The sequence below is a fragment of the Puntigrus tetrazona genome, chromosome 18, assembly GCF_018831695.1.
Source record: "Puntigrus tetrazona isolate hp1 chromosome 18, ASM1883169v1, whole genome shotgun sequence".
In the NCBI taxonomy this organism is placed as follows: Eukaryota; Metazoa; Chordata; class Actinopteri; order Cypriniformes; family Cyprinidae; genus Puntigrus; species Puntigrus tetrazona.
In genome coordinates this window covers 5,572,764-5,597,526 of record NC_056716.1, presented here as the reverse complement: position 1 = coordinate 5,597,526, position 24,763 = coordinate 5,572,764, and the positions used below count along the sequence as shown (strand labels likewise).

Genomic DNA, 24,763 nt, shown 5'->3' with positions numbered 1-24,763 from the left:
TGCGTACAAAAAAAAAGATTAGGACTTCTAAATGCAGTGGAAGTATTCTACCACAACAACTGAACAGTAAAATGAGATTATGTTGGTAACAATGAAACTGTCTAAACCAGTTGCTGTGTATTTTCCTACAAATATCCTTGCCAAGTTTTAGATCTGGATTTCAAAAATTCAAAACAACTGTGTCTGGTGCCTGTTGTTCCTCCCCCACACCATTACCTTTTTTTCCTCCCCGACTTTACCATATTCCCATATTATTAGTCTAAGAACTAATTACCCTCACAACTGTTTCCCATCACTCAGACTATTTAAAAGGAGTAGTTCACCCCAAAAATTGTAATTACACCATATATTACTCACCCTCAAAGCATGCTAGGTGTAGTGATCTGATGAATTTTTGTAAAAGAAAAATTCATAGCCTATGTAAACAGTATATAAACAGTTGAGTACACTAAATTACAAGAGCCTGCCTTTCCAGCAGATGATGTAGGAAAAAAAAAGACCTATAGATCTTTTGACTTGACATGCAACCTGTCCCTTGAAACTGGAGACTTGAACTTTAAGTCTCTCTTAATTTATGAGTGTGTTTTGTGGTTTATGTATATGCAGGTTTTAAACAAAAAAAAACAAAAACATTTTTTTTGTTTTTTGGTGAAAAACATTAACGCTTTGAAAGGAAAAGTGTTTTTATATATAATCTGAAGGGACACTTGTTAAACTGATAACATCCTGCTGTTAAACTGAAAAGGCATAAAATGAAATTTGGCAACAAGACTTAGAGAAGCAGATCTTAGTTGTACAGAGGGCCACTGCCCCACCTTCCTATTCGACATCTATGGAAATGTAACCACCCCCAGATATAGCAACTCCAGTATGGCCCCCTCTACAACTAAGAACTGCTACTCCACATTCCATTCAGTCTAGCAGTTCCTAGCCCAGGTCTCAGGTGCACTTTGCTACCACACCCTCAGATGGCACTGCCTTATTTGTCCCCACTCCTATGCAGTTGTGCACAAGTGCATCTGATGGCGCTTCACCACCTTCTTCAGCAACGCAGCATGTTCCCTTTCAAAAGTTACTCTCAATACTGCACTCAATAGTGCTAATGAGAACGCTTTGTTCGACCAATTGTTGAAGCATGTTTGTCAAACATGCCAAAGTTTGGCTTATGTAACCTTGGTAAGGTGACGTCACTACATTACACGCACATGGAGGTTATAAATAGATGTGAGACGGAAAAATCCTCAGGTCTTCTTCTTGTTTTTAAGAACAACATTGTACCAGTATCAGGTTTTTCCATTTGGCCTAGCCTTGTCACCCCACACATACATACGAAATGCATGGATGCAGCTTTGGCTCCTCTTTGACTCCAGGGCATCCACATTCTGAATTGCATAGATGACTGGTTAATTTTAGCCCATTCTCAAGAGCTAGTGCTTTGACATTGGGATGTCGTCCTAGTGCATTTCAAATCTCTGGGGTTGAGACTCAACACCAAGAGAAGCATTCTCACTCCTATTTAGGGGTTATATGGCATTCGGTCTCAATGCTGGCACAACTGTCTCTGGCAGGCATTAAATCCATTCTAAACACCCTAAAGGAAATTAAACTTGGCCAGAAAGTGACTGTTCATTACTTTCAGAGAGTTCTAGGTCTCATGGCAGCTGCATCCACAGTAATACCCTTGGGCTTTCTGCACATGAGACCATTCCAGTTGTGGCTCAGAGCCAGGGGCTTCTATACAAGGGCCATTCCCCAAAGGCAAAAAAGGGTTAAGTGCCAGGGGCTTCGTACCCTTTCTGTGTGGTTCAGACCTCGGTTTTTTACTTTGGGTCCCACTCTAGGTCTGTGCTGACGTTGCAAGATGCTAACAACAGACTCTTCCCTCAAGAGCTGGGGAGTGGTCTTAGATGACCGTCCAGCCCAAATGATCTGGAGAGACACATCAATTGCCTTGATATGATGGCTCTATTTCAGGCCCAGAAATATTTCCTCCAGCAGTTGAGAGGCTACCATGTCCTAGTGCTGATGGACAACACTTCAGTAGTGTCTCATAAATTGTCAGGGATGACTGCGTTTGCTACGCTTGAACAAGCTATTTCTTCAGGTTCTGCTTTGGGCACAAGACAGGTTCCTGTCTCTCAGGGCGATTTGCATTTTTGGGTATATGAATGTGGGAGCAGACATGCTGTCAAGACAAGCTGTGAAATATGGGGAATGGAAACTCCACTCCGAAGTAGTGAGTCTAATCTGGGAGAGATTTTATGTGGCAATATAACATTATCTATAGAATCATGTGCTAGTGATAAATACCCTGTCATGCTTGTACTGGCTACTGTATACAGGCCACCAGGGCACAGCACAGATTTCATTAAAGAATTTGTTGATTTTCTAACTGAGCTAGTACTGGCCGCAGATAAAGTCTTAATTGTTGGCGATTTTAATATCTATGTTGATAATGAAAAAGACACATTAAGATCAGCTTTCTTAGACATTCTGAACTCCATTGGGGTTAGACAACACGTGTCTGGACATACTCATTGTCAAAATCATACTCTAGATCTAATACTGTCACATGGAATGGATGTTAAAATGGTTGAGGTTCTGCAGCAAAGTGATGACATTTCAAATCACTATCTAGTCTTGTGTGAACTCTGTATAGTTAAACCTGTACACTCTGCACCTTATTACAAGTATAGTAGACCACAAAAGAAAGCTTTCTAAGTAATCTTCCTTATCTCAATTCCTTAGCACATCCAATATGACGCAAAAACTTGATGATATAATAGAAATTATGCACTCACTTTTTTCTAGCACTTTAGATACTGTTGCTCCTTTGCACTTAAAAAAGATAAAAGAAAACAATCTGACTCCATGGTATAATGAAAACACACGCACCCTAAAGAGAGCAGCCCGGAAAATGGAGAGCAGGTGGAAAAGTATTTCATATTGCCTGGCAGGAGAGTATCCTGTCATACAGAAAAGCATTAAAAATAACAAGATCTGATTATTTTTCATCACTTTTAGAAGAAAACAAACACAACACCCGGTATTTATTCAATACAGTGACTAAATTAACGTCAACAGGTGCTAACATTCCCCAATAGTATAGCAGTAATGATTTCATGAATTTCTTTACTTCTAAGATTGATACCATCAGAGATAAAATTGTAACTATGCAGCCGTCAACTATAGTTTCACATCAGATGTGAAGCTTTAGATCCCCTGAAGAAAAATGACACTCTTTTTCTATTATAGGAGAAGAAGACTTACTTGTTAAATCATCTAAACCAGCAACATGTATGTCAGACCCTATTCCATCTAAACTATTAAAAACTATAGATCCTATTTAGACCATTATTACTTCATCATTGTCATTAGGATATGTTCCCAAAACCTTCAAACTGGCTGTAGTTAAGCCTCTTATTAAGAAACCACATCTTGATCCCAAAGACTAAATTACAGACCAATCTCTAATCTCCCTTTTCTGTCAAAGATACTAGAAAAGGTAGTATCCTCCCAAACTGTATTTCTTTTTAGAAAAAATGGTACCTGCGAGGATTTTCAATCAGGTTTTAGACCGTACCATAGTACTGACACTTCTCTCATTAGAGTTACTAATGACTTGCTTCCATCATCGGATTGTGGTTTGATCTTGTTATTAGTGCTATTAGATCTTAGCGCAGCATTTGATACTATCGATCACAACATTCTCTTGGATAGACTAAAAAACTATGTTTGGCATAAGAGGAATCACCTTAGCATGGTTTAAATCATATCTATCTGACCGCTATCAGTTTGTAGCACGAAATGAGGAGCTATCACATCGCTCAAAAGTGAAATATGGAGTACCTCAAGGCTCAGTGCTTGGACCGTTACTTTTCAACCTATACATGTTACCTCTGGGAGATATTATCAGGAGACATGGTGTAAGCTTTCAGTGCTAGGCTGATGATACTTAGCTCTATATTTCAGCGCAGCCTGGTGATACACACCAAATTGAGAATCTAACAGAATGCATAGTCGATATAAAAAACTGGATGATGAGTAACTTCTTAATGCTAAATTCTGAAAAAACGGAGGTGCTAATAATTGGACCTAAAAAGCCCACATGTAATAATCTACAGCACAGTCTAAAACTTCATGACTGCTCTGTTAATTCTTCATCATCAGTTAGGAACCTAGGCTGTGCTGTTTGACAGCAATCTTTCCTTCGAAAACCATGTTTCTAGCATCTGTAAAACTGCGTTTTTCCATCTTAAAAATATATCTAAATTATGACCTATGCTTTCAACCTGTAATGCAGAAATAGAAGTTAAGTGCTGGGCGTCTGGTCAAAGGAGAACTGACCCCAGCTGAGTCTGGTTTCTCCCAAGGTTTTTTTTTCTCCATTCTGTATGGATGGGGTTTTGTTTCCTTGCCGCTGTAGCCTCTGGCTTGCTTTGTTAGGGTCATTATACATCCCTGTCATTGTATTCTTCTGCTTTATACTGTACAGTGCTTTGATGCAACCTGTGTTTTTAAAAGCACTATTTAAATAAAAATGATTGATTGATTGATTGGCAGAGGTGGACCTCTTTGCCTCACAAGAGACAAGACAATGTCCCCCTTACTAACCTCTGACTCATCCATCCCCTCTGGGTCTGCACACAATGGCCCACGAGTGGCCCAGACAGTGTCTTTACACATTTCCTCTGATAGCTCTGATCAGGAGTCCTGGCAAAGGTTTGCCAACAGGGCTTGCACCTTTTATTGATAGCGCCTCGTTGGCCAACCAGTGTATGGTTCTCAGATCTAATAGCCCTCCTCAATGGTTCACCATGGGCAATTGCTGTCAGAAGGTATCTTCTGTCTTAGCCACCGGGGACAATATTTCATCCTCGTCTCAAGCTCTGGAACCTTTATGATTGGCCCCTGAGGGGGACTAACTAAGAGATGCTGGCCTTCTAGCCAATTTAATAGAGGCTATTCTAAGCACTAGGGCTCCCTCCACCAGAAGGTATTATGCCCTCAGATGGCATGTTTCGAAGATTGGTGCATGACACATCATGCAGACCCAGTTCACTGCCAGACTGTTTCATTGCAGGAGTTTCTGCAAGAGAAATGGTCCTCTGGCACATGCCCTAGTACTCTCAGAACTTACGTGGCCACCATTTCGGCTTGCCATGTTCTGATTGATGGGCTTTCTGTGGGAAAGCACCCTCTAGTTGCCCACTTCATTGGTGACGCCAAGCGGTTGAAGCCACCCATCAGAGCAATGATCCTGTCATGAGATTTGGCCGTTGTTCTCGAGGGGCTGGCTGGCATCCCTTTTGAACCATTAGAATTAGCACTGACCAGGCTTCTGACTCTAAAGATGTTTTTTCTGATGGCCATTACTTCTCTGACGAGAGCTGGCAATTTGCAGGCTCTGACGGTTACACCATCCTGCCTAGACTTTGCCCCTGGGCTATTCAAAGCTATTTTGCATCCTTACCCTAATTATTTTCCTAAGGTTCCATTCTCAACCACCATTCTTTCCTCCGCCATTCACTATATTGGAGCAGAAGAGACTTAACTTACTGTGTTCAGTATGTGCTCTGCAGATTTAAGTCCACCGCACTAGCCAATGGCATAAGTTGGAGCAGCTCTTTATATGCCATGGGGGCTGTAACCGGGGGGCGGCTGCCACTAGACAAACCACGTCACATTGGGTGAGGGATGCTATTGCCCTAGCATACAAGGCGCAAGGCCAAACTTCATCTCCATTCAGCCAGAGCTGCTGCATCTTCAATGGTTTTAGCAAGAGGTGCACCCTTGCAGCAAGTGTGTACTGCGGCACGATGGTCCTCTCCGCACACATTTGTCAGATTTTATAGTCTAGATGTCCATACTACTCATGCCTTTAAATCAACATCCCAAAGTCATGTCTGAGACCTCTTTGATGTTTGATGTGTTGTGTAGTGTGTGCGCACATTAGAGCACAGGTGCTGGTGCTCAAATGCATGTTTAAAAATAAAGAGGATGTTAATGAGGAGATTGTCAAAATCTCAAACTACTTTTGTGTCTGAGGTGAGGTTCATGATAGAACAACTTTAAACTGATCTAGTAATTCTTCAGAGAAATCATGACCAAATGTCTACAGAGCTCACCCAGTGCAACCAAACCATAGAGACCCTGTGTACAGCCACCATCAAAAATGGCAACTTAAAAAAAAAAAAAAACGCTGGTAGCAAAAGAGTTAATTGATGCTGCCCACTGCCAGAAGTCAAGCAACAGCTACATCATATTCTAGAATTAAACCCGCAAGTCTGCACACTTTCGAAGTTACATGAACACTATTACTTTGATCTTCTCCTTTGTTGCTCCTAGTCTCCCTGTGCTCCAAGGACATCTTTCTTTGTGTACCTGAGGATTTACCAACACCTGTGTTGAGGGTACTCTTGAAGTACTCTTGATTTCTCTGGGACATTCTATGAATGTGAATTTACCTGATCACCTGTGCTTGAAGATATGAGTGTTGAACACATTACTGACCTACTTCACCTGTGTTGTTTCTGTGAACTTCAATAAATATCACAATGTTCATAACTTCCTCTCTCTTCTGTGTGTGGACGTGACAGCAGGTGAGAATGGATCAAGAAAGTAAACCAAAGACTACTTTCATTACCCATTCAGTTCTGGTTAAAAATGCTCCCACAATCTTCCAAAGACTAATGGAGTGTGTACTCTGAGAATTGCGTGGAGGCATTTGTTTAATCTATACTGATGATATAACTATTTACTCACCTTCTGTAGCCCAGCATTTATTTGATCTTACATTTACATTTACATTTAGTCATTTTGCAGACACTTTTATCCAAAGCGACTTACAATTGAGAGTACAACAGCGATTCATTTTTTAGAGAGACAAACAGACAGAGTAAGTGCTTATAACACCCAGTCACAGGGAGTGTTCAAATTAGTACATGCCAGAAGGGAAGGAATAAGCAAGGGGGGTGAGAAGCGACAGTGAGAGTTTTTTTTTTTTTTTTTTTTTTTTTTTTTTTTTTTATGAGGAGGTCAGGTATTGCTGAAAGATGTGAGTTTTCAGCAGTTTCTTAAAGATTGACAGAGATCCAGCATTCCGGATATGTACGGGAAGATCGTTCCACCAGCCAGGAACAGAGCGAGAAAGTTCTGGAGAGTGATTTTGAGCCTCTTTGAGATGGTACCACGAGGCGTCGCTCGCTAGCAGATCTCAGACTTCTAGAGGGTGTGTAGATTTGTAATAGTGAGTGGAAGTAGACCGGTGCCGAGTCTGTGGTTGTTCTATATGCAAGCATCAGTGCCTTGAACTTGATGCGAGCTGCAATCGGTAGCCAATGTAAGGAGAGATAAGAGAGGTGTAACATGGGTTCTCTTGGGCTCATTGAATACCAGCCGTGCTGCTGCATTCTGAATCATTTGTAGAGGTTTTATTGTGTTCGATGGAAGTCCAGCCAGAAGAGCATTGCAGTAGTCCAGTCTAGAAATGACAAGGGCCTGGACAAGTAGCTGTGCAGCTTTCTCTGTTAGAAAGGGCCTGATCTTACTGATGTTGTGTAGTGCAAACCTGCAGGATCGAGCAGTCTTTGCAATGTGATCTTTGAAGGTTAGTTGGTCATCGAGGATTACACCAAGATTTCTGACTGAGGTTGATGGGGTAATTGACGAAGAACCTAGCTGGATGGTGAAGTCATGCTGTGTAGTTGGAGTGGCAGGGAATACAGCTCAGTCTTTGTCAGGTTGAGCTGTAGATGGTACTCTTGCATCCATGTCGAGATGTCCGCCAGGCAACCCGAGATCCGAGTAGCTACCGTTGGATCGTCTGGATGAAAAGAGAGGTAGAGCTGTGTGTCATCTTAGAAGTAGAAGTTAGAAGTAGTTGGCCTAATCATCAACCTGAAAAAAAGTAAGTTCTGCCTATCAGAGATAACATTTCTGGGACATGTTGTCAGTACCAAAGGGGTGTGTGTAAACCCAAACAAAGTAGAAGCCATACAATCATACCCTGTGCCTACCAACATCAAAGACGTCCAGCACCTTTTGAGTTTAGCCAGGTGGTATCTCCGGTTTGTTCCAAACTTTTCCAGAATTGCTGAATCTCCGAATGGACTGAACGCAAGTGTACATTTCTTTGTTCTTTCTTTCTTTGTCAAAATTTTGTAAATAATGGAAAAAAATAATACTGTAATTTTGTTTGTGGACATTTAAGTTAAGTGAGAAAAAAGTGTTTACATAGTTTAAACATGGATACCTTTCTTTATATTACTACTTTTGGACTGTTGAACAAAAAGCACCCACCTCCCATTCTAACGCTTGATGCCAGGACAATGCGATTGCTAAGTCTTGTTTTGCTCTTGTTAACATTGCAGAGTTTACCCACGTTTCTTGTAATTTTGATTTTGGACTGTTTCCCTGTTTTATGATTGTTTTCTGTTTTGGTGTTTGACCCTGCTTATTTTTGAGTATTAAAGCTGCGTTTAGATCTTACCTTTTTGTGTCATTCACTGTTACAAAATGTTTTATACCTGTTATAATGATCTGATAAGGCATTACTAAATACATAAATAAATAAAAATTAATAAATAAATAAACATCTTGACACCTCCTAAAGAGAGATACAGAAATGCATGCAGAAACTTTGCATGTGATTTTAAAAACTTTCAAATATTTTCCGGACCCTGAAAAGAATTGTCTACGCACCATCCACTCACCGACTACATAATGTATTGTGAAAAACAAGATTTGTTGTTGTTGTGTTGCACACACACACACACACACACACACACACACACACACACACACACACACAAAAAAAAACACACACTTCATTGCTATATGGTTATAGCCATACCAATTAATTTGAATGTGCTAACTTGTGTGTGTGTGTGTGTGTGTGTGTGTGTGTGTGTGTGTGTGTGTGTGTGTGTGTGTGTGTGTGTGTGACTGGATGTGCTTTGCACTTGATGTTTTAAAGTGCAACCACTTTATTTCTTTTCTTTAATGCATTGTAGTTTAATTATTTTTTACATATTTATTTTTATACATATAATTTTTACATATTTGCTATTACAGTCACAGTAGTTCATAAGTATTTATGTGTATAAGTGTGTGTGTTGGTTGTGCACTCTTGATGTTTTAGAGTTTCATCCTGTCATTGCTGTGTACTGTTTTTGCATTGTGGCAGATTTGAAGATTGTACACACAAACATTTGCTGAATTTGTGTTTCTGTCGATGTCCAATTCGTTTCATATGGTTTTTTTATTTTTATTTTTTAACACTTAGCAAGTTTCATATTTATTCCAAATGCCATAAATGTCACCATGTTTCATATCATAGCTTCATCATTTTGTTTCGATGAATAATTTCAAAAGTGTGTTTGATCACATAGTGTTAATAAATATTATAAGTATAGAATCGTAGGTAATATAGAATGTTCTTTAATATTGATTTTAAATAATATAGAATATTACATATATAAATATTTGTAACCGTAATAATGTTTCACATTAATTAAATTTATTTTGTAACTTTTCCCATTAAATGTTGCTTTGTGTTCTTCTCAGGCTTTAATAAAATAATGTAACATTTAGGGGTAAACAAGCAGAAGAGAAGACCAAAACTAGAAGCTAAAATAGCAAAAATCTCCACAGCAGTTGTAAATTTACCAGGTGAACTGACATATGCAGGAACAAATGCCAGCCACACTGCACAAAATATAAGCATGCTGAAGGTGATGTATTTGGCCTCATTAAAATTGCCCGGTAACTTCCGGGCCAGAAAAGCCAGAAAAAAGCAGACACAGGCCAAAAGGCCTATATATCCCAGCACACACCAGAAGGCCAGATCAGAGCCCACGCTGCAATCCAGGATGATCTTGGACTGTTGATATTTAGTGTTTCTATAAGGGAACGGAGGGGATGCTACAAGCCAGGCAGTGCATATGATCACCTGGACCAGAGTGCAACAAAAGATGATTATTCTCTGCTGTGTGGGACCCAACCATTTCATTATATTGTTTCCAGGTCGGGTAGCTGTAAAAGCCGCCAACACCACTAAAGTCTTGCCAAGGATGCAGGAGATGCAGAGCGAGAAAGTGATGCTGAAAGCAGTGTGTCGCAGCATGCAGGACCAGGATGTAGGTTCCCCAATAAACACCAAAGCGCACAGAAAACAAAGAGTCAGTGATAACAAGATGAAAAAACTGAGTTCTGAGTTATTCACACGAACTATCGGGGTGCCTCTGTTGTACAAAAATATCACCAACACTGTGATAGTCAGAAAGGCTCCAACAACAGATATAACAGTCAGGGTGATTCCCATTGCATCATGGGAGAGAAACTCAACCACCTTCGGGACACATATCGTTCCATTCACATTGGACCAATAATCTTCAGGGCATGACAGACAATCTACTGAATCTATAAATAAAAAGATATAAGAAAAATCTAACCAATTGTAGCAAATGATGAGGAATTGTCAATCAGAAAAAATACAGTAGGGTACTCTCACCTGTCTGATTACTGATCTTGCCAATATCACATGGAACACAATCAAAGCAGCACAGAGGTTGCCCACGACGGACAGCCTTCCTGAATCCTGGAGTGCAGCTGTTACTGCATACAGACACAGGTACCTGTGAAAATAGGTTAAGTAAGTTTACACACACACACACAACATTATATATATATATATATATATATATATATATATATATATATATATATATATATAATATAAAATAATACAATGTATATTGTATTTAAACATAAACAAGTCACCCTTTTTAATTATTCACAAAGTTATTATACAAAAATTGGATTAAAGATCACAGTGTCAGTGTTTTTAATAGAACAACAGATGGCACTGCAGTGCACATTCAACACCTTGCCTTGTTCTGTTGGTGAGACCACATAATGGCCTGCTCCTCAATCAACAGTTCTCTCCCGGAATGCTGAGCTCCATCATAGAGGCCTACTTTAACAAACTGAATATCTCCACTTGCCTGTCTTTGCCAGTTCATTAAATCATACGATGGAATTGAATCTCCCTTAACATCAAAATTTACACTTTCTCCAGAAACAGAGAAAGAGATTTCCTGTAAATAATGCTGAAGCTTTCGAGAAGAAAACAAGCAACAAGAAGGGACAAAAAAAATGGAGGGAGAGGGACGGATATTCATTTCTGGTTAAAAGCAAATTTTAAGAAGAAAAAGATGCATAATACAATCACTACTTCTTTGCGAAATGCAGTCCTCCTTAAAACCTTAGATATGTTTACCTGCCATGGAAACACATTTTTCAGATTTGCACATGAGAAATTCTCAAATGGTCCATTTCCAAGTTTGCAGTGAATCAGATTATGTAGGGAATAAGCAAAAGCATACACTGCTTTATACACGTTGTACGTCACACGAGGGCTGGATGTGTTCATGTAGGCAGAGTGTTCTTGTCTGAGAGTTTCCTTTCCTGTGCAAGAGGGCAGCTGACTTTTGAAGCTGGATGTGGAGGGGGAACAAGCATAGAGAGCCTCCCACAACTCCTGGACTTGAGGAATAGAGGGGTACATTTCTGGGGTCACTGTTTTGAGGTAATCCTGAAGACCTGGGATCTGGCCTTGACGTATTGCAAACCCAATTGTGCCATCTAAGAAGGGATATGTTTCTGCTAATATCGAAGCTGTAACCCAGGCCTCACTTGCAATCCATTGAATTCCTGTGATATTTTGAGTGACAAACTCTCTTAAGAAAGGGTAAAATTCTCCCTCTCCTGAAAAAACAACCACCACCTTAGCTGTGGATTCTTTCATTACTTTCAGAATCTTTAGGACTCGTTCCTGAGTATAGTCTTTAGGGATCATTTCATGATAGGCCAAACAAATGTTAGTATTGTCAATTTCTCTTTTTAGGCCTTGTAAAGCAAACCTGCCATAGTCATGGTCTTCAGTCACCACACCAATCCATGTCCAGCCAAACCTTTTTAAGAGTTGTGCGATAGCTTTGACCTGGTAATCGTCATTGGGAACCACTCTGAAAAATGTTGGGAACTGCTTCCGATTACTTAGACAAGAGCAGGTTGAGAAGTAACTTATCTGTAAATTAATTAATAGTAATAATAAGAAACAAAGAGAAAGTCAAAAAATGTTAGCCAATTTCTTTATATAAAACATGAAACAAAACACACACATTACATATACATATATATATATATATATATATATATATATATATATATATATATATATATATATATATATATATATATATTTTTTTTTTTTTTTTTTTACCATGGGTATTCTGAAAGGCTCCAGAGTTCTGGAGACAACGATTGACTGTGAGGATCCAGATTCCCCTATTAATCCTAATAAAGTGCTAGCTCCAGAACATATTAAACTTTGAACAACATCCTCTCCATTCAGCACTGCTAGGACTGCTTTCTGAGCAGTCACCGGAGTGGCACAAGAGTCAAAGATGCTATAAGCCAGAGTATGGTTTGGTAAAAGATCTTTTCTGTTGTTTATTTCCTCCACAGCAAGTCTCATAGTGAGAGCCCAGCGGAAAGCCCTTGGATCAAACCTGCATAAAATTGTTACTAAATTCCATTTTTGTAAAACAATACATGGGTTTCTAATAATTATTCAGAAAATGTATCAAATGTAAACAACAGATTTAAAATTACAACTTGGGAAAGTCGATCAAGAAGAAGTGTAAGAAGTGTCCTTACCCTTGACACTGTGCTGCTAAAGGTTTCTTTATGTAGTCTGTTGGAGGAAGCTCTACTCTATAATGCAAAGGAAAAATTCCTCCTATTGTGAAGTCTCCACTACTCACGAATACTGGCAAATTAAAGTCACCCTGTGGGTTGCAGCTTGAAGTAACAGCTGCACTGGAAAGATGAAATACAGAGACAAAAATATGAATCATTATCCTGTTAACCTCCACAAGAAAAAAAGGTGAAGAGATGCTTGTCGTACCTTGGGTTATATATGTTAATCATGCATATCATTATGCATGACGTCGTCCTAAATTATATATCGAACCAGGTGCTCTATTATATTTCCCATGATGCCTCAATCTAAAACTAATATTAATGTCTGTGTTAGACATATTACACATTACAAAATCAATAATTACAATATAAATAGTGCTTTGCTTAGCATTATTGTGATTAATATGGTGATTAATTACATGTGGTGATCAACATGTGGTGATTAATTAGGCAAATTAACCATAATCAAATTCATTGAAAACAGTACCCAAGAGAGCGCATTAGAAAAATTGATTTCCAGGAAAGGTGCAAGTGTACAAAGGTACTGATAAAAAGCATCCTCCAAATGCAAATTACATATTTTCAATTTCATCGGATGCAAAATTCACTTGACAAGTTGTTTGGAACCTAAATCTATGGGTAACACTACAATAAGATGTCCTTATTGTACAGATTTACCAATGTATGTTGGAAGTGTGTGTACATCCATCCTATAATGATATCCCTTTCCTAATAATGGGTGTTGGCTGCTGCCCCTTTAAGAACGTTGTTTCAGTGGACTCATGGGATCGTTGTGGGGGAGGGGAAAAAGAAGAAGAAAAAGAAGGAAAGAAGAAGGCCATGTTGTTCGGTTCTAGCGCGTTGGACTTTTGACGATTTACACAAGTGTTTGATTAAAACCTACATATTCCCAGCGTGGTGAGAATGTTTTCGTTGTTAAGAAATACAATGTTTAATATAATGCTACGTAGATCGCTATTTTGGCGATTCTAGCGATTGCTGCCATAGTGCGTAAATGTTAATATATTATGTTTGTGTTTCATTTGTGTAAACATATGCTGTTTATGTTGTATTTAGTTGATAGACACAAGTTTGTGGTAACACAGTATGTGATATATTACTAAATTTAAATGTGTTTACAGTTTGACCGCATGTGTACGCACGTGTACGCATGTATGCATATGATAATTCCAAAAATCAACAACAATCACAAAAGAATGTGTACAGTGTGAGTTCTGCACTAGTGGAATAAAATCAAGAACAAGTTCCAACTTAATGTTATCATTTTGTGGGTAACATTAAAGTCAAACATGAGGAAGAAATAAAATTAATAACAACATGGATCAAGAGACAGAAGAAAGTTCTATCCCAGATCAACAACAAAGGGGTCACAAGCGCCAACGTGGCAGTGCAAAGGCTGCTGTGACACGCTTAATGACACAGATTACTACCGCTATGAGCTGTAATCAGCCCAAAGATGTAGAAATGAAGCTTGCTGCGTTGGATGAGGCTGTTATGCGGTTTCACGAGGTTCACGACATGTACCAAAAAACGTTAGAAGATGAGGATGACCTTAATGCTTCTAAGGGCTATTTAACATCTGTTCTGCGTGAAGTGCAAGATTTACAGCACACAGTATTAAGCTGGCTTGAAGATTTTAAGACTTGCCTCTGTTGGCAGCACTGACAATTCCAAGATGTCTTAAACCAACATCTATTAGTTGTTTGTTACCAACTCAGCTCCATCACTTTTCCGATGCTTCAGAATTGGCTTACGGTGCTGTTTCATACAACAAGATTGGTGACACCTGCAGGCTGGTGATGTCAAAGGCCAGACTTGCTCCGATCAAGCCAGTTAGCATACCACGACTGGAATTACTAGCAGCTGTTGTTGCTACAGAGCTGGATCAGCATATCAAGCGACACTTAGAGATTCCAATTGAAACGACTTTCTTTTGGACAGAGAGTACTATCGTACTCCAGTACATTAACAACAAGCATTGTTGTTTCCAGACATTTGTCGCCAACCGTATATCAAAAATACATGAACGATCAGATTCATGCCAGTGGAGACACATTGATTCTGCTTCTAACCCTGCGGATGACGTCTCTCGGGGGATGACTATGAGGGAGATTCTAGAGAGTGAACGATGGGTAGCTTGTCCACACTTTCTTAGACTTGAGGAGTCTCAAATACATACAAGCTACAACTTTCGGATCTGCTCAAGCAAAACCCAGTTTTCTTCTCAAGCTCAAACCTTTCGAGGATGAGAATAACCATCTTCTTCGTGTCGGAGGTAGACTAACAAATGCCCCAATTCCCTACGAGGCTAAACACCCGGTGATCCTACCTAATAATCATCACGTCACCCAGCTGATTATTCGTCACTACCTTCTTCGTTTGGGTCATGCAGGTCCAGAACGATTTCTTACAGAAATTCGTCACCGTTTCTGGGTTCTAAAGGGACGTGCTGTGATTAACCAGACTCTCAAGTCATGTCTACAATGTCGCAAATTAAGAGCTAAGCCACAAACTCAGCAGATGGCAGACTTACCTGACTCTAGAGTGACACCGTGTGAGCCTCCATTTACACAAGTGGGCATTGACTATTTCGGACCGTTCTTGGTTAAAAGGGCACGCAGTGATCAAAAGAGGTACGGATGTGTGTTTACATGTCTCATTACGAGAGCTATTCATCTCGAGGTCACACACACGCTTGACACGGATTCTTTTATCAACGCATTACAGCAATTCATTGCCAGGAGAGGCCCACCTTCTGAGATACGATCAGATAACGGGACTAATTTTGTGGGTAGGTTGCGAGAGTTGCGAAAGGCCATTAATGAATGGAATCAACAAAAGATTTCTGATTACCTGCTGCAGAACAACATAAAATGGATCTTCAATCCACCTGCTGCCTCACACATGGGTGGTGTATGGGAGCGACAAATTCGCACCACTCGTTCCATTCAAAATACTGTTCTATCACAGTAGACACCAGATGATGAGGGATTGACAACACTGTTTTGTTGCGTTGAGTCTATTGTCAACGGTAGACCAATTACTAAACTCTCAGACAACCCATCAGATCCTCTACCACTCACTCCAAATCATCTGTTGTTACTCCGTTCCGGTCCGACTCTACCCCCAGGAGCCTTCGCAAAACAAGATGTTTCCCGACGCCGATGGCGCCAGGTCCAGTATTTGGCAGATATCTTCTGGTCAAGATGGCTTAAAGAATACTTGCCTGAACTACAGCAGCACCAGAAATGGCTACAACCAAAGCGGAATCTTCAAGTAGGAGATCTCGTGCTAATTTTGCATGAAAATACGCCACGCAATCACTGGCCACTAGGTCTGATTACTCAGGTTTATCCAAGCGCAGATGGACTTGTGCATAGTGTGGAAGTGAAAATACAGACAGAAGTCTTCAGTCGTCCAGCGGATAAAATATGCCTCCTGGAAGCCAGTTTTATTAGTTGAGTTAGCTTATTGAAGCATCACCCTTCCTTTTTTGAATGACCCTTTTTGGGTCATTGGGGCCAGGATGTTGGATGCTGCCCCTTTAAGAACGTTGTTTCAGTGGACTCATGGGATCGTTGTGGGGGAGGGGAAAAAGAAGAAGAAAGAAGGAAAGAAGAAGGCCATGTTGTTCGGTTCTAGCGCGTTGGACTTTTGACGATTTACACACGTGTTTGATTAAAACCTACATATTCCCAGTGTGGTGAGAATGTTGTTAAGAAATACAATGTTTAATATATTCTAGATTCTAGCGATTGCCGCCATAGTGCGTAAATGTTAATATGTTTGCGTTTCATTTGTGTAAACATATGCTGTTTATGTTGTATTTAGTTGATAGACACAAGTTTGTGGTAAAGCAGTATGTGATATATTACTAAATATAAATGTTTTTTGTGTTTACAGTTTGACCGCATGTGTACGCACATGTACGCATGTATGCATATGATAATTCCAAAAAACAACAACAATCACAAAAGAATGTGTACAGTGTAAGTTCTGCACTAGTGGAATAAAATCAAGAACAAGTTCCAACTTAATGTTATCATTTTGTGGGTAACAATGGGCTAGTTAGCGAGTTTCACAAGTTAAAGCCTGCTCACCACCCCACGGAAGTGAGGGGCGGGGTCAGCAAAGGGGCATTAACTAAAAACAATTCGATGAAAACAGAGCTGATTTTTAGTGGGTAAAAAAAGGTGTTTTTTGCACTACTAACAAGCATGCTATAGACCATAAAGCTTGGTTAACTTACCATTTGATAAATTATAACCTCTGGGTTGATTTACCCCAAACAGGCATACAATGAGTATGTCGGTTCCAAAACACCTGAGAAGAGTTAGTTTAATCAACCTCCAACTGGTTACCCAAAGTTAATGCGTGTGCACGGTGCATATATAAAGACATTTTCAATGGATTGCCGATTTCACGAGTCACCATGGAAACTCAAATCGAAAAAAAGAGCGCGCACTTTTCACAGAGGCGGAGTTGGAGGTTTTAATGCACGCTTATGAGGAGTTTAAGCCAATAATATTAAAAGGAAGCAATACAGCTGCATCAGCTAAAGCAAGAGAGTTGGCTTGGCAAAAAATAACCGACAAGAGTAAATGCGTGAGTGTATTAAATTACAAATTTGGAATTGGCTCCCGTTTCAACTCAAAGAGTAAATCTACACAAGACAAGTTTATTTTTTAACTTTTTATTTATTTTATTAATTCAAAATAATGAAGTATGATTTATACATCCTTTTGAATATGTTATCACTATGAAAGCATTTACTTTTGCTGCCATTTATTTCTTTAGTTTAAAATAATAATGTGTATTTCTTATTTAATAAGGTGTAATCCTTCTGGAGCCACAAGAACTTTAAGCCAAGTCAAAATGAAACACAAAAACATTCTGCAAAATGTAATATTTGATTACACAATTACTGAACTATTATTATAACAGGATTTAGTATATTCATTCTGTCATGTAGCAAATAAAAAGAAGACTGAAGCCTACCACCACCTCCCTTCACCCCATCTGAGGAGCTGGCTCTGTCCCTTAATAAAGGGCGACCAGTGGTTGCTGGCATTCCAGGGGACAGTTCATCGCACACCATGCACCACAAGGAGGGTGGCTCCTCAATACAAGGAGGGTGGCTCTCTCATCTTATAGTGGCAATATTGTGAAGCACAACACAAGCCACTATAATGTTGCATGGCCTCTCTGGACTAACCCGGAGCCCACGCAGACACTGAAACCGAGATTTGAGGATCCCTATAGTCATCTCCACCTTGGCCCGTGTTCGGCTGTGAGCCAGGTTAAAGCGTGTCTGTGGTCCAGGCTCAGGTTCAGGGTAGGGTGTCATTAAATAGGGCAGACAAGGGTATCCTCTGTCCCCCAGCAAGTAACCATTGTACTGTCCTGAACAGATTTCCTATTAACAGTCTCCCTCATTTATTGATGGAGCTTTAATAGGAATGTGAGTGCCATCAATGAACCCAATTACAGTTGGAAACCCTGAAACAGAAAGTTATGGAAGTATGAAGTATGTGTGCACATAATGAATACATGTATAGATATAAATAATGATTAAATATGCATCATAGATTTTACTACAAAGGACAAACCTGCCCCTCTGTGGAATTCGTCTTTAATAACAAGCAGAGGTTTATGGCCAGGGAACTGTACAAACGTGGGTAAGAACTGTTTAAGTGCCAGACATACTGAACGAACAGCTCTACACACAGTTGCCTTTCCCACATGCTCCGAATCGCCCACACTGCAAAAAAAATGGCCAGACGCAAAAAACCTAAGTGCTATGCACAGAATGTTTTCTATGCTAAGCGCAGAACCGAGGTTTGTCACATTTGCGATTTGCGGTTTTAAAAGACGTGTTAAATAAACTAAGGAATCTTTTGAAAAACAATAACGCTCTTTCAAATATTCATTAGGGTATGCAAACACATCAATACGTGGTCTTATAACCCTCTCCCGACGAAAAAAACCTTGTATAATTTGTGCTTCTACGTCCACAGGATCCTCCTCAAAAGGGCACGCCATGCTCACCAACCTTCTGAAACGAAGTTACACTGAACATAACCTGCTCCCGAGCAGGTTATCTTACCCTGGAGGTCTAATGCAGGGCAGAGTTTAGCTCCAACCCTGATAAAACTCACCTACCTGTGATTTTCTAATGATCCTGATTAGCATGCTCAGGTGTGTTTGATTAGGGTTAAAGCTAAACTGTGCAGGAAAATGGATCTCGAGGTCCAGATTTGAGGATCACTTCTACAGACTTATCATTAAGACTAACTGAGAATAATTTCAATCATTTAATCATTTATAAAACAGTGAAGACGCAAACAGCCCGATATACCAAACGAGTAAATGAATGGTTGGTCGGTCGATCAATCAATCACTCATTCATTCTTTTTATTTTATAATTGATGGTCTGTACTTACTTGTAAAATGAGTAGACAACAATGTCAAGGCTACAGGTCTCTACAGTTTTTACAGACCACAGTACAATATGCACCAGAATAGCTACAGCTAAATAAAATAACATTTTTATACATAAGATTTAAACATAAACCTGAGTATCAGGTGTGAATTATAATTGGTTCAAAGAAATAATTACATTCACAAGGGCTTTTCCCAGGTGAAAAGTTAAGTCCATCCCTAAATCACATATTATCTATATATGCTGTACCCGTTAGATTGATTTGCCCATGTCAGTTATCAGTTATGGCACAGCTTAAAGTAATTTTTCTTTTGCATTTTATATTTTGGCCTCTGTTGTGCACTGGTTTGCAGAGTCAGTATAAAAGCAAGAATAATTGTGTCTTTCAGGGTGATGAAGATACCTACAGCTTTTACCAGGGGGGAGATGTGGTTTTAAGGGGGATTTTTCCTTTGCATTCCAGCCCTATATCATCATTTTCTTCTTTTAAGAGCAAACCCGAGGCAACCAAGTATAAATTGTGTGTCATGCTTTCATAATCTGATCTATGTTTTAAAATGTTTAGAAATTTATATTTTTCAACTGCATTGATGCAGTTATTGGCCACATTTAATACAAATTTGTATGTGAAATCTGTTGCAGCTTCACCCCTCGAGCCCTGAGGTGGATGCAGACGATGACTTTTGCTGTGAGAGAAATAAATCAGCAGCGAGACCTTTTGCCAAACCTATCTCTGGGCTACCACATCAGGGACAGCGGTGATGACATACCTGTATCTGTGAAGAGGTCTCTTCTCCTGGTCAATGGCCAGCCAGAAAAAGACAGAGGACAAAGCTGTGAAGATGTACAGAAACAGCCGAGTCCTGTAATCGTGGGAGATGCTGCATCGGGAGTCTCCATGGCTGTTCTGAGAACTCTAGGATCCTTTAAAATACCCCTGGTAAAAGAAAATATTTAAGTAATTTTGACTAAATCTCTTTCAGTTGCATTTCCTTTGTCTGTATTGATTTGGTGTTATTATGTTGATTTCCTTGATGTGATATATATACAAAAGGTAAGAAAAGTATGTGTGTGTGTGTGTGTGTGTGTATGTATACATAAAAGTCTTAATTAACAGTGTTAGTATTGAGTTGGTTGTGCTTTATTTATCTATTAGTTACTTTTAACCTTACTAAAATTTATTTATTTTTTCATATTTAAGGTGAGCTACTTTGCATCCTGTTCGTGTCTCAGCAACAAGAGAGAGTTTCCAGCATTTATGAGGACAATGCCAAGTGATCTCTTTCAGATTAAAGCTCTGGTAAAACTTGTTCATTATTTTCAGTGGACATGGGTCGGAGTGATCGGAGTGGAATCAGATTATGCTCGCTTTGCAATCCAGCTGTTCTTAAAGGAGTCCGAAAGATTTAATATTTGTCCTGCATATGTTCACTTCTATCCTGTTGTACTGACGCAAGATGCAGCTGAGGAACTTGTGAACATTTTAAAATCTTTTTCTGCTACGGTCATAGTAAACTTCTCTGGAGAATCAGAACTACATAGTATACTGGAAGAGTGCAAACGACAAAATGTCACTCATCTTCAGTGGATTGCCAGTGAGGCCTGGGCCACGTCAAAAGCCCTCTGGGAGGATTTTGGTGATCTGTTAATGGGAACATTGGGGTTTGCCATACGGAGAGCCGATATCCCACAACTTGGCAGTTACCTCAGAAGAGTAAGTGATTCTGTTGCTCAGAATCATTTTCTCTCCGAGTTTTGGGAAGAAACTTTCAGTTGTCGACTGAATGGGTCCCTAAATACTCATGTACATGGAGAAGAGTCACAGAACTGGCCACCCTGTGATGGCACTGAGAGTTTGGACAACGTATACACTCCTTATTCAGATGTGTCACAACTCAGAGTCTCCTACAATGTTTATAAGGCTGTATATCTCATAGCACATGCACTACATGACATGAGCACATGTGAACAAGGAAAAGGCCCCTTTCAGAATGGGACATGTGGGAGTCTGTATCCAATTCTGCCATGGCAGGTGTGTGTTACTCACCATTTCACATTCTCTGCCTATATAGTGCTAATAAGAAATTATCAAACACTATACATATATTATATATTTTAAAAAAATGGTTAATTATAACATCTGTGCATCTATATATTGCCATCAATGCATTTTAATGATTTGTTGTGCATCATTCTATCTTCTGACATTCACCTAAGCTCCTGTACTACATGAAACAAACACATTTCACAACATTAGAGGAAGAGGTCAGATTTGATGAAAACGGTGATCCCATTGCATCCTATGACCTCATGAACTGGCAAAGAGGGTCTGATGGCTCCCTTCAGTTAGTAAGGGTGGGATTCTATGATGCCTCCCTCGAAGATGACAAGGACCTAGTAATAGATGAGCCAGTAATTATGTGGCACAGAGGAGAGAAGGTGTGTGCCATCCCAGTCATCACCCGATATTGCTTACTTTGTCTGTTTTTCCTTCAACTCTACCCAGAAATAATGACCGAACTAAATAAAATCCAGTGTTTCCCCTTGAAATGGCAATGCTCTATTGATTTTATTTTATACTAAACTGTAGATTTTTACATCACATATTTTGTTATGCAATGAAAATATGTAGTGGCATGCACTCTCGGTGAGTTCAGACTATGTAGTCTTTCTATTGCTTGCTCTGATGTGGTCATTAGGCACCAGAATCATTGTGCAGTCAAAGCTGTCTTCCAGGCTCCAGGAAAGCCAGGCAGAAAGGAAAGCCGGTCTGCTGCTTTGACTGTATACCATGTGCTGAAGGAGAGATCAGTAATCAAACAGGTGTGAATATCCTCAAACCTTGTCACGTTTTGGTATTTGGAGGGGGTGGGTGCTTTGGAATGCAAATAATAAAGATCAAAATACAGATACATTTTATGCATCCTATTTTCGTTTTTAATTTTTCCACAGATTCAAATGATTGCCTGACATGTTCGAGGGAAACATGGCCAAATCAAGCCCAAAACCAGTGCATCCCCAAAACTTTAGAGTTTTTGTCCTTTCAGGAGCCCTTGGGAATAATTCTATGGGCATTTTCAGCATTCGGAGCCTTTGCATCATTAGCAGTGATTGTTGTGTTTATATTGTACAGAAAGACTCCAGTCATACGAGGAAATAATATAGAGTTAAGTTTCCTTCTCCTCCTGTTCCTCTGTGCTTGCTTTCTGATAGGCCTAACATTTATAGGGAAGCCCACTGACTGGTTGTGCCAGATTCGGTATCCTGCCTTTGGGATCAGCTTTACTCTCTGTATTTCATGCATCTTGGCAAAAACTGTGGTAGTTTTAATGGCTTTCAGAGCCACCCTCCCTGGCAGTAATGTCATGAAGTGGTTTGGTCCGGCCAAACAAAGATCAAGTGTTATCTTGTGCACTTTTGTGCAAGCACTGATTTGCATTTTATGGTTAACAACTAAGCCTCCAGTTGCTTCATATAACACCAAGTTTATGAGTGCAACTATAATTGTTGAATGTGCTGTCGGGTCTGAAACTGGATTTTGGTGTGTGCTAGGATACATTGGTTTTCTATCTTCCTTGTGTTTCCTATTAGCATTTTTGGCCAGAAAATTACCAGACAACTTTAATGAGGCTAAATTCATCACATTCAGCATGCTAATATTTTTTGCCGTGTGGATAACCTTCATTCCTGTTTATGTGAGCTCTCGTGGAAAGTATATGGTTGCTGTCCATGTCTTTGCTATTCTAGCATCTGCCTTTGGTCTATTGCTCTGTATATTTGCTCCTAAATGTTATATTGTATTATTGAAACCTGAGAGAAATGACAAAAAGCATATGATGAAAAAATAAAAATGAAAAAAAAACCTAACAAAAGAAAACCAAAAAGTAATGTGTGCTACAGTTAAAAATACAGTAGTAGTCCACAAGTTGCCTGATTATGACAATTATGTTTTTATATTATCTTGTTTGTTGTAACATTATTATTATTGTTGTTGTTGTTGTTGTTGTTGTTGTTGTATTTCCAAATCACTGTAATCAGTTAATTTAGTTAAATTATATGTTTGTCTTTATCTACACAGCAAAGGCACTGAATACAACAATGTTAAAAAAATAAAATAAAAATAATAAATAAATAAGTATTTACATAAGGCTTTTACTTTTACGCTTAACATTATAAACACTTAAACACTGTAATATGAAATATGGATTTTCTTTTTTTTTCCTTTTTACAATGAAATAATTTGTAAAAATAAAATCAATTTTAAAAATAAAATATTTTGTCAGTTGAGCCAAGTTAGATATTTCATCAGTTTAGCCCCATTGATAGTTTTCATGTGACAGCACATCTGGAACCTTGCATCTAGTTGTCACGCCAGCACCGTTGTCATCCGAACTGGTCACATGGTCCCGATCACAATCCCCGACGGAGCAAAACTATGATGTTGGCGAGAACTGTTGGCCATCAAGCTGGCTTTAGAGGAATGGCTGGAGAGAGCCAAATATCTGTTCGAATTTATCACCAATCATAAAAACTTGCAATACCTAAAAGAAGCCAAACGACTAAATCCTTGGCAGGCCAGGTGGGCGTTATTCTTTACCCGATTCCAGTTCAAGATCTCATACCGACCAGGTCACAAGAATGTGAAAGCGGACACTCTCTCTCGCCTGCATCAACCCAATCCTATTCCTGATGAGCCTGAACCTATTCTGCCAGCCTTTGTCTTCCTTGGTCCAATTCATTGGTCACTGGACGACCAGATACAAGAGGCCATGCGAACTGAACCTGCTCCGCTGGAGCAGTCCATACCTCTCCGGGATCAGGGCTCCCAGGTAGCTACTGAACCCTCTCACTCACTAGTAAAAAATGTAGCAAAATTCAGTAATCACCTTATTGATGATGTAGGTTTGCAATAGAAAACTATTATGAAGGGAAAAACTGAACTATTAAGCTCATTGCGTTCATATTCCAGCCTCATCTGCTCACCGTTAATATGGCGAATACTAAACTTAATATTTTTCTCAGCAGATCTCTACCTGGGAAGAAACTCCCAATCATCAGAATCAGGACATCTTTGGAATTCATCACTCATCAAACCAAGAACGTGATTGTCCAAAACTTCATCAAACATTTCACCTGAGAATACATTCAGACACTTTTCAATGACCAAGGCGATACAAGTATGCAAGTAAACCATGGTTTAGTATTATTTATAGACAAGGTCCGAATTGTAAAAAAAAAAAGATCAGGGGCGATGGGTTTCTTTTTTTATTTTATACACTGATTGCAACATTTTTCACAATTTTTTTTTTAAATAGTTTTTATTTTATGAAAAAAAAAGCGTGTTTTCAAGATCAATCAAAATGGCAGACAGTAAAATCATTAATATCAATCTTTTTATTAGTCTCACTACAAAAAGTTATTTGCATTTTTAGCAATTATATTATAACTTTTAACCACAAGGTGGAGTTGCTCCAAAACGCATTTAACTACCTTCGGGGCAAGGTGTTGAAGATGCATACTGAGTTTCGGAAC

The 24,763-nt window shown here is 39.3% G+C and overlaps 2 protein-coding genes and 1 pseudogene across 2 annotated transcripts; 1 reads left to right on the top strand and 2 right to left on the bottom strand.

Moving 5' to 3' along the window:
• Positions 1-9,520: 9,520 nt before the first annotated feature.
• LOC122323192 (extracellular calcium-sensing receptor-like) lies at positions 9,521-12,923 on the bottom strand. Its single transcript, XM_043216884.1, has 6 exons — positions 12,724-12,923; positions 12,287-12,575; positions 11,282-12,091; positions 10,893-11,117; positions 10,514-10,637; positions 9,521-10,422 (listed from the first exon to the last, which is right to left on the bottom strand). The coding sequence occupies exons 1-6, from the start codon at positions 12,921-12,923 to the stop codon at positions 9,521-9,523; spliced, it is 2,550 nt and encodes an 849-aa protein (XP_043072819.1).
• A 1,616-nt stretch (positions 12,924-14,539) lies between these two features.
• LOC122322954 lies at positions 14,540-18,831 on the bottom strand (annotated as a pseudogene).
• Positions 18,832-19,883: 1,052 nt separating this feature from the next.
• LOC122323194 (extracellular calcium-sensing receptor-like) lies at positions 19,884-23,079 on the top strand. The gene is made up of 5 exons (XM_043216886.1): positions 19,884-20,171; positions 20,433-21,263; positions 21,449-21,670; positions 21,931-22,054; positions 22,184-23,079. The coding sequence occupies exons 1-5, from the start codon at positions 19,899-19,901 to the stop codon at positions 23,077-23,079; spliced, it is 2,346 nt and encodes a 781-aa protein (XP_043072821.1). The 5' UTR covers positions 19,884-19,898.
• The last annotated feature ends 1,684 nt before the right edge of the window (positions 23,080-24,763 follow it).

Excerpts from the sequence above, each read along its gene's own strand:
- LOC122323192 (XM_043216884.1), bottom strand. The coding sequence starts at position 12,923 with ATGATTCATATTTTTGTCTCTGTATTTCATCTTTCCAGTGCAGCTGTT. Across the intron at positions 12,092-12,286 it reads AGCCTTTCAGAATACCCATG|ATAAGTTACTTCTCAACCTG; the intron begins GTAAAAAAAAAA and ends ATTAATTTACAG. Across the intron at positions 10,423-10,513 it reads CAAGATCAGTAATCAGACAG|ATTCAGTAGATTGTCTGTCA; the intron begins GTGAGAGTACCC and ends TTTTATTTATAG.
- LOC122323194 (XM_043216886.1), top strand. The coding sequence starts at position 19,899 with ATGCAGACGATGACTTTTGCTGTGAGAGAAATAAATCAGCAGCGAGAC. Across the intron at positions 20,172-20,432 it reads GATCCTTTAAAATACCCCTG|GTGAGCTACTTTGCATCCTG; the intron begins GTAAAAGAAAAT and ends TTCATATTTAAG. Across the intron at positions 22,055-22,183 it reads AGAGATCAGTAATCAAACAG|ATTCAAATGATTGCCTGACA; the intron begins GTGTGAATATCC and ends ATTTTTCCACAG.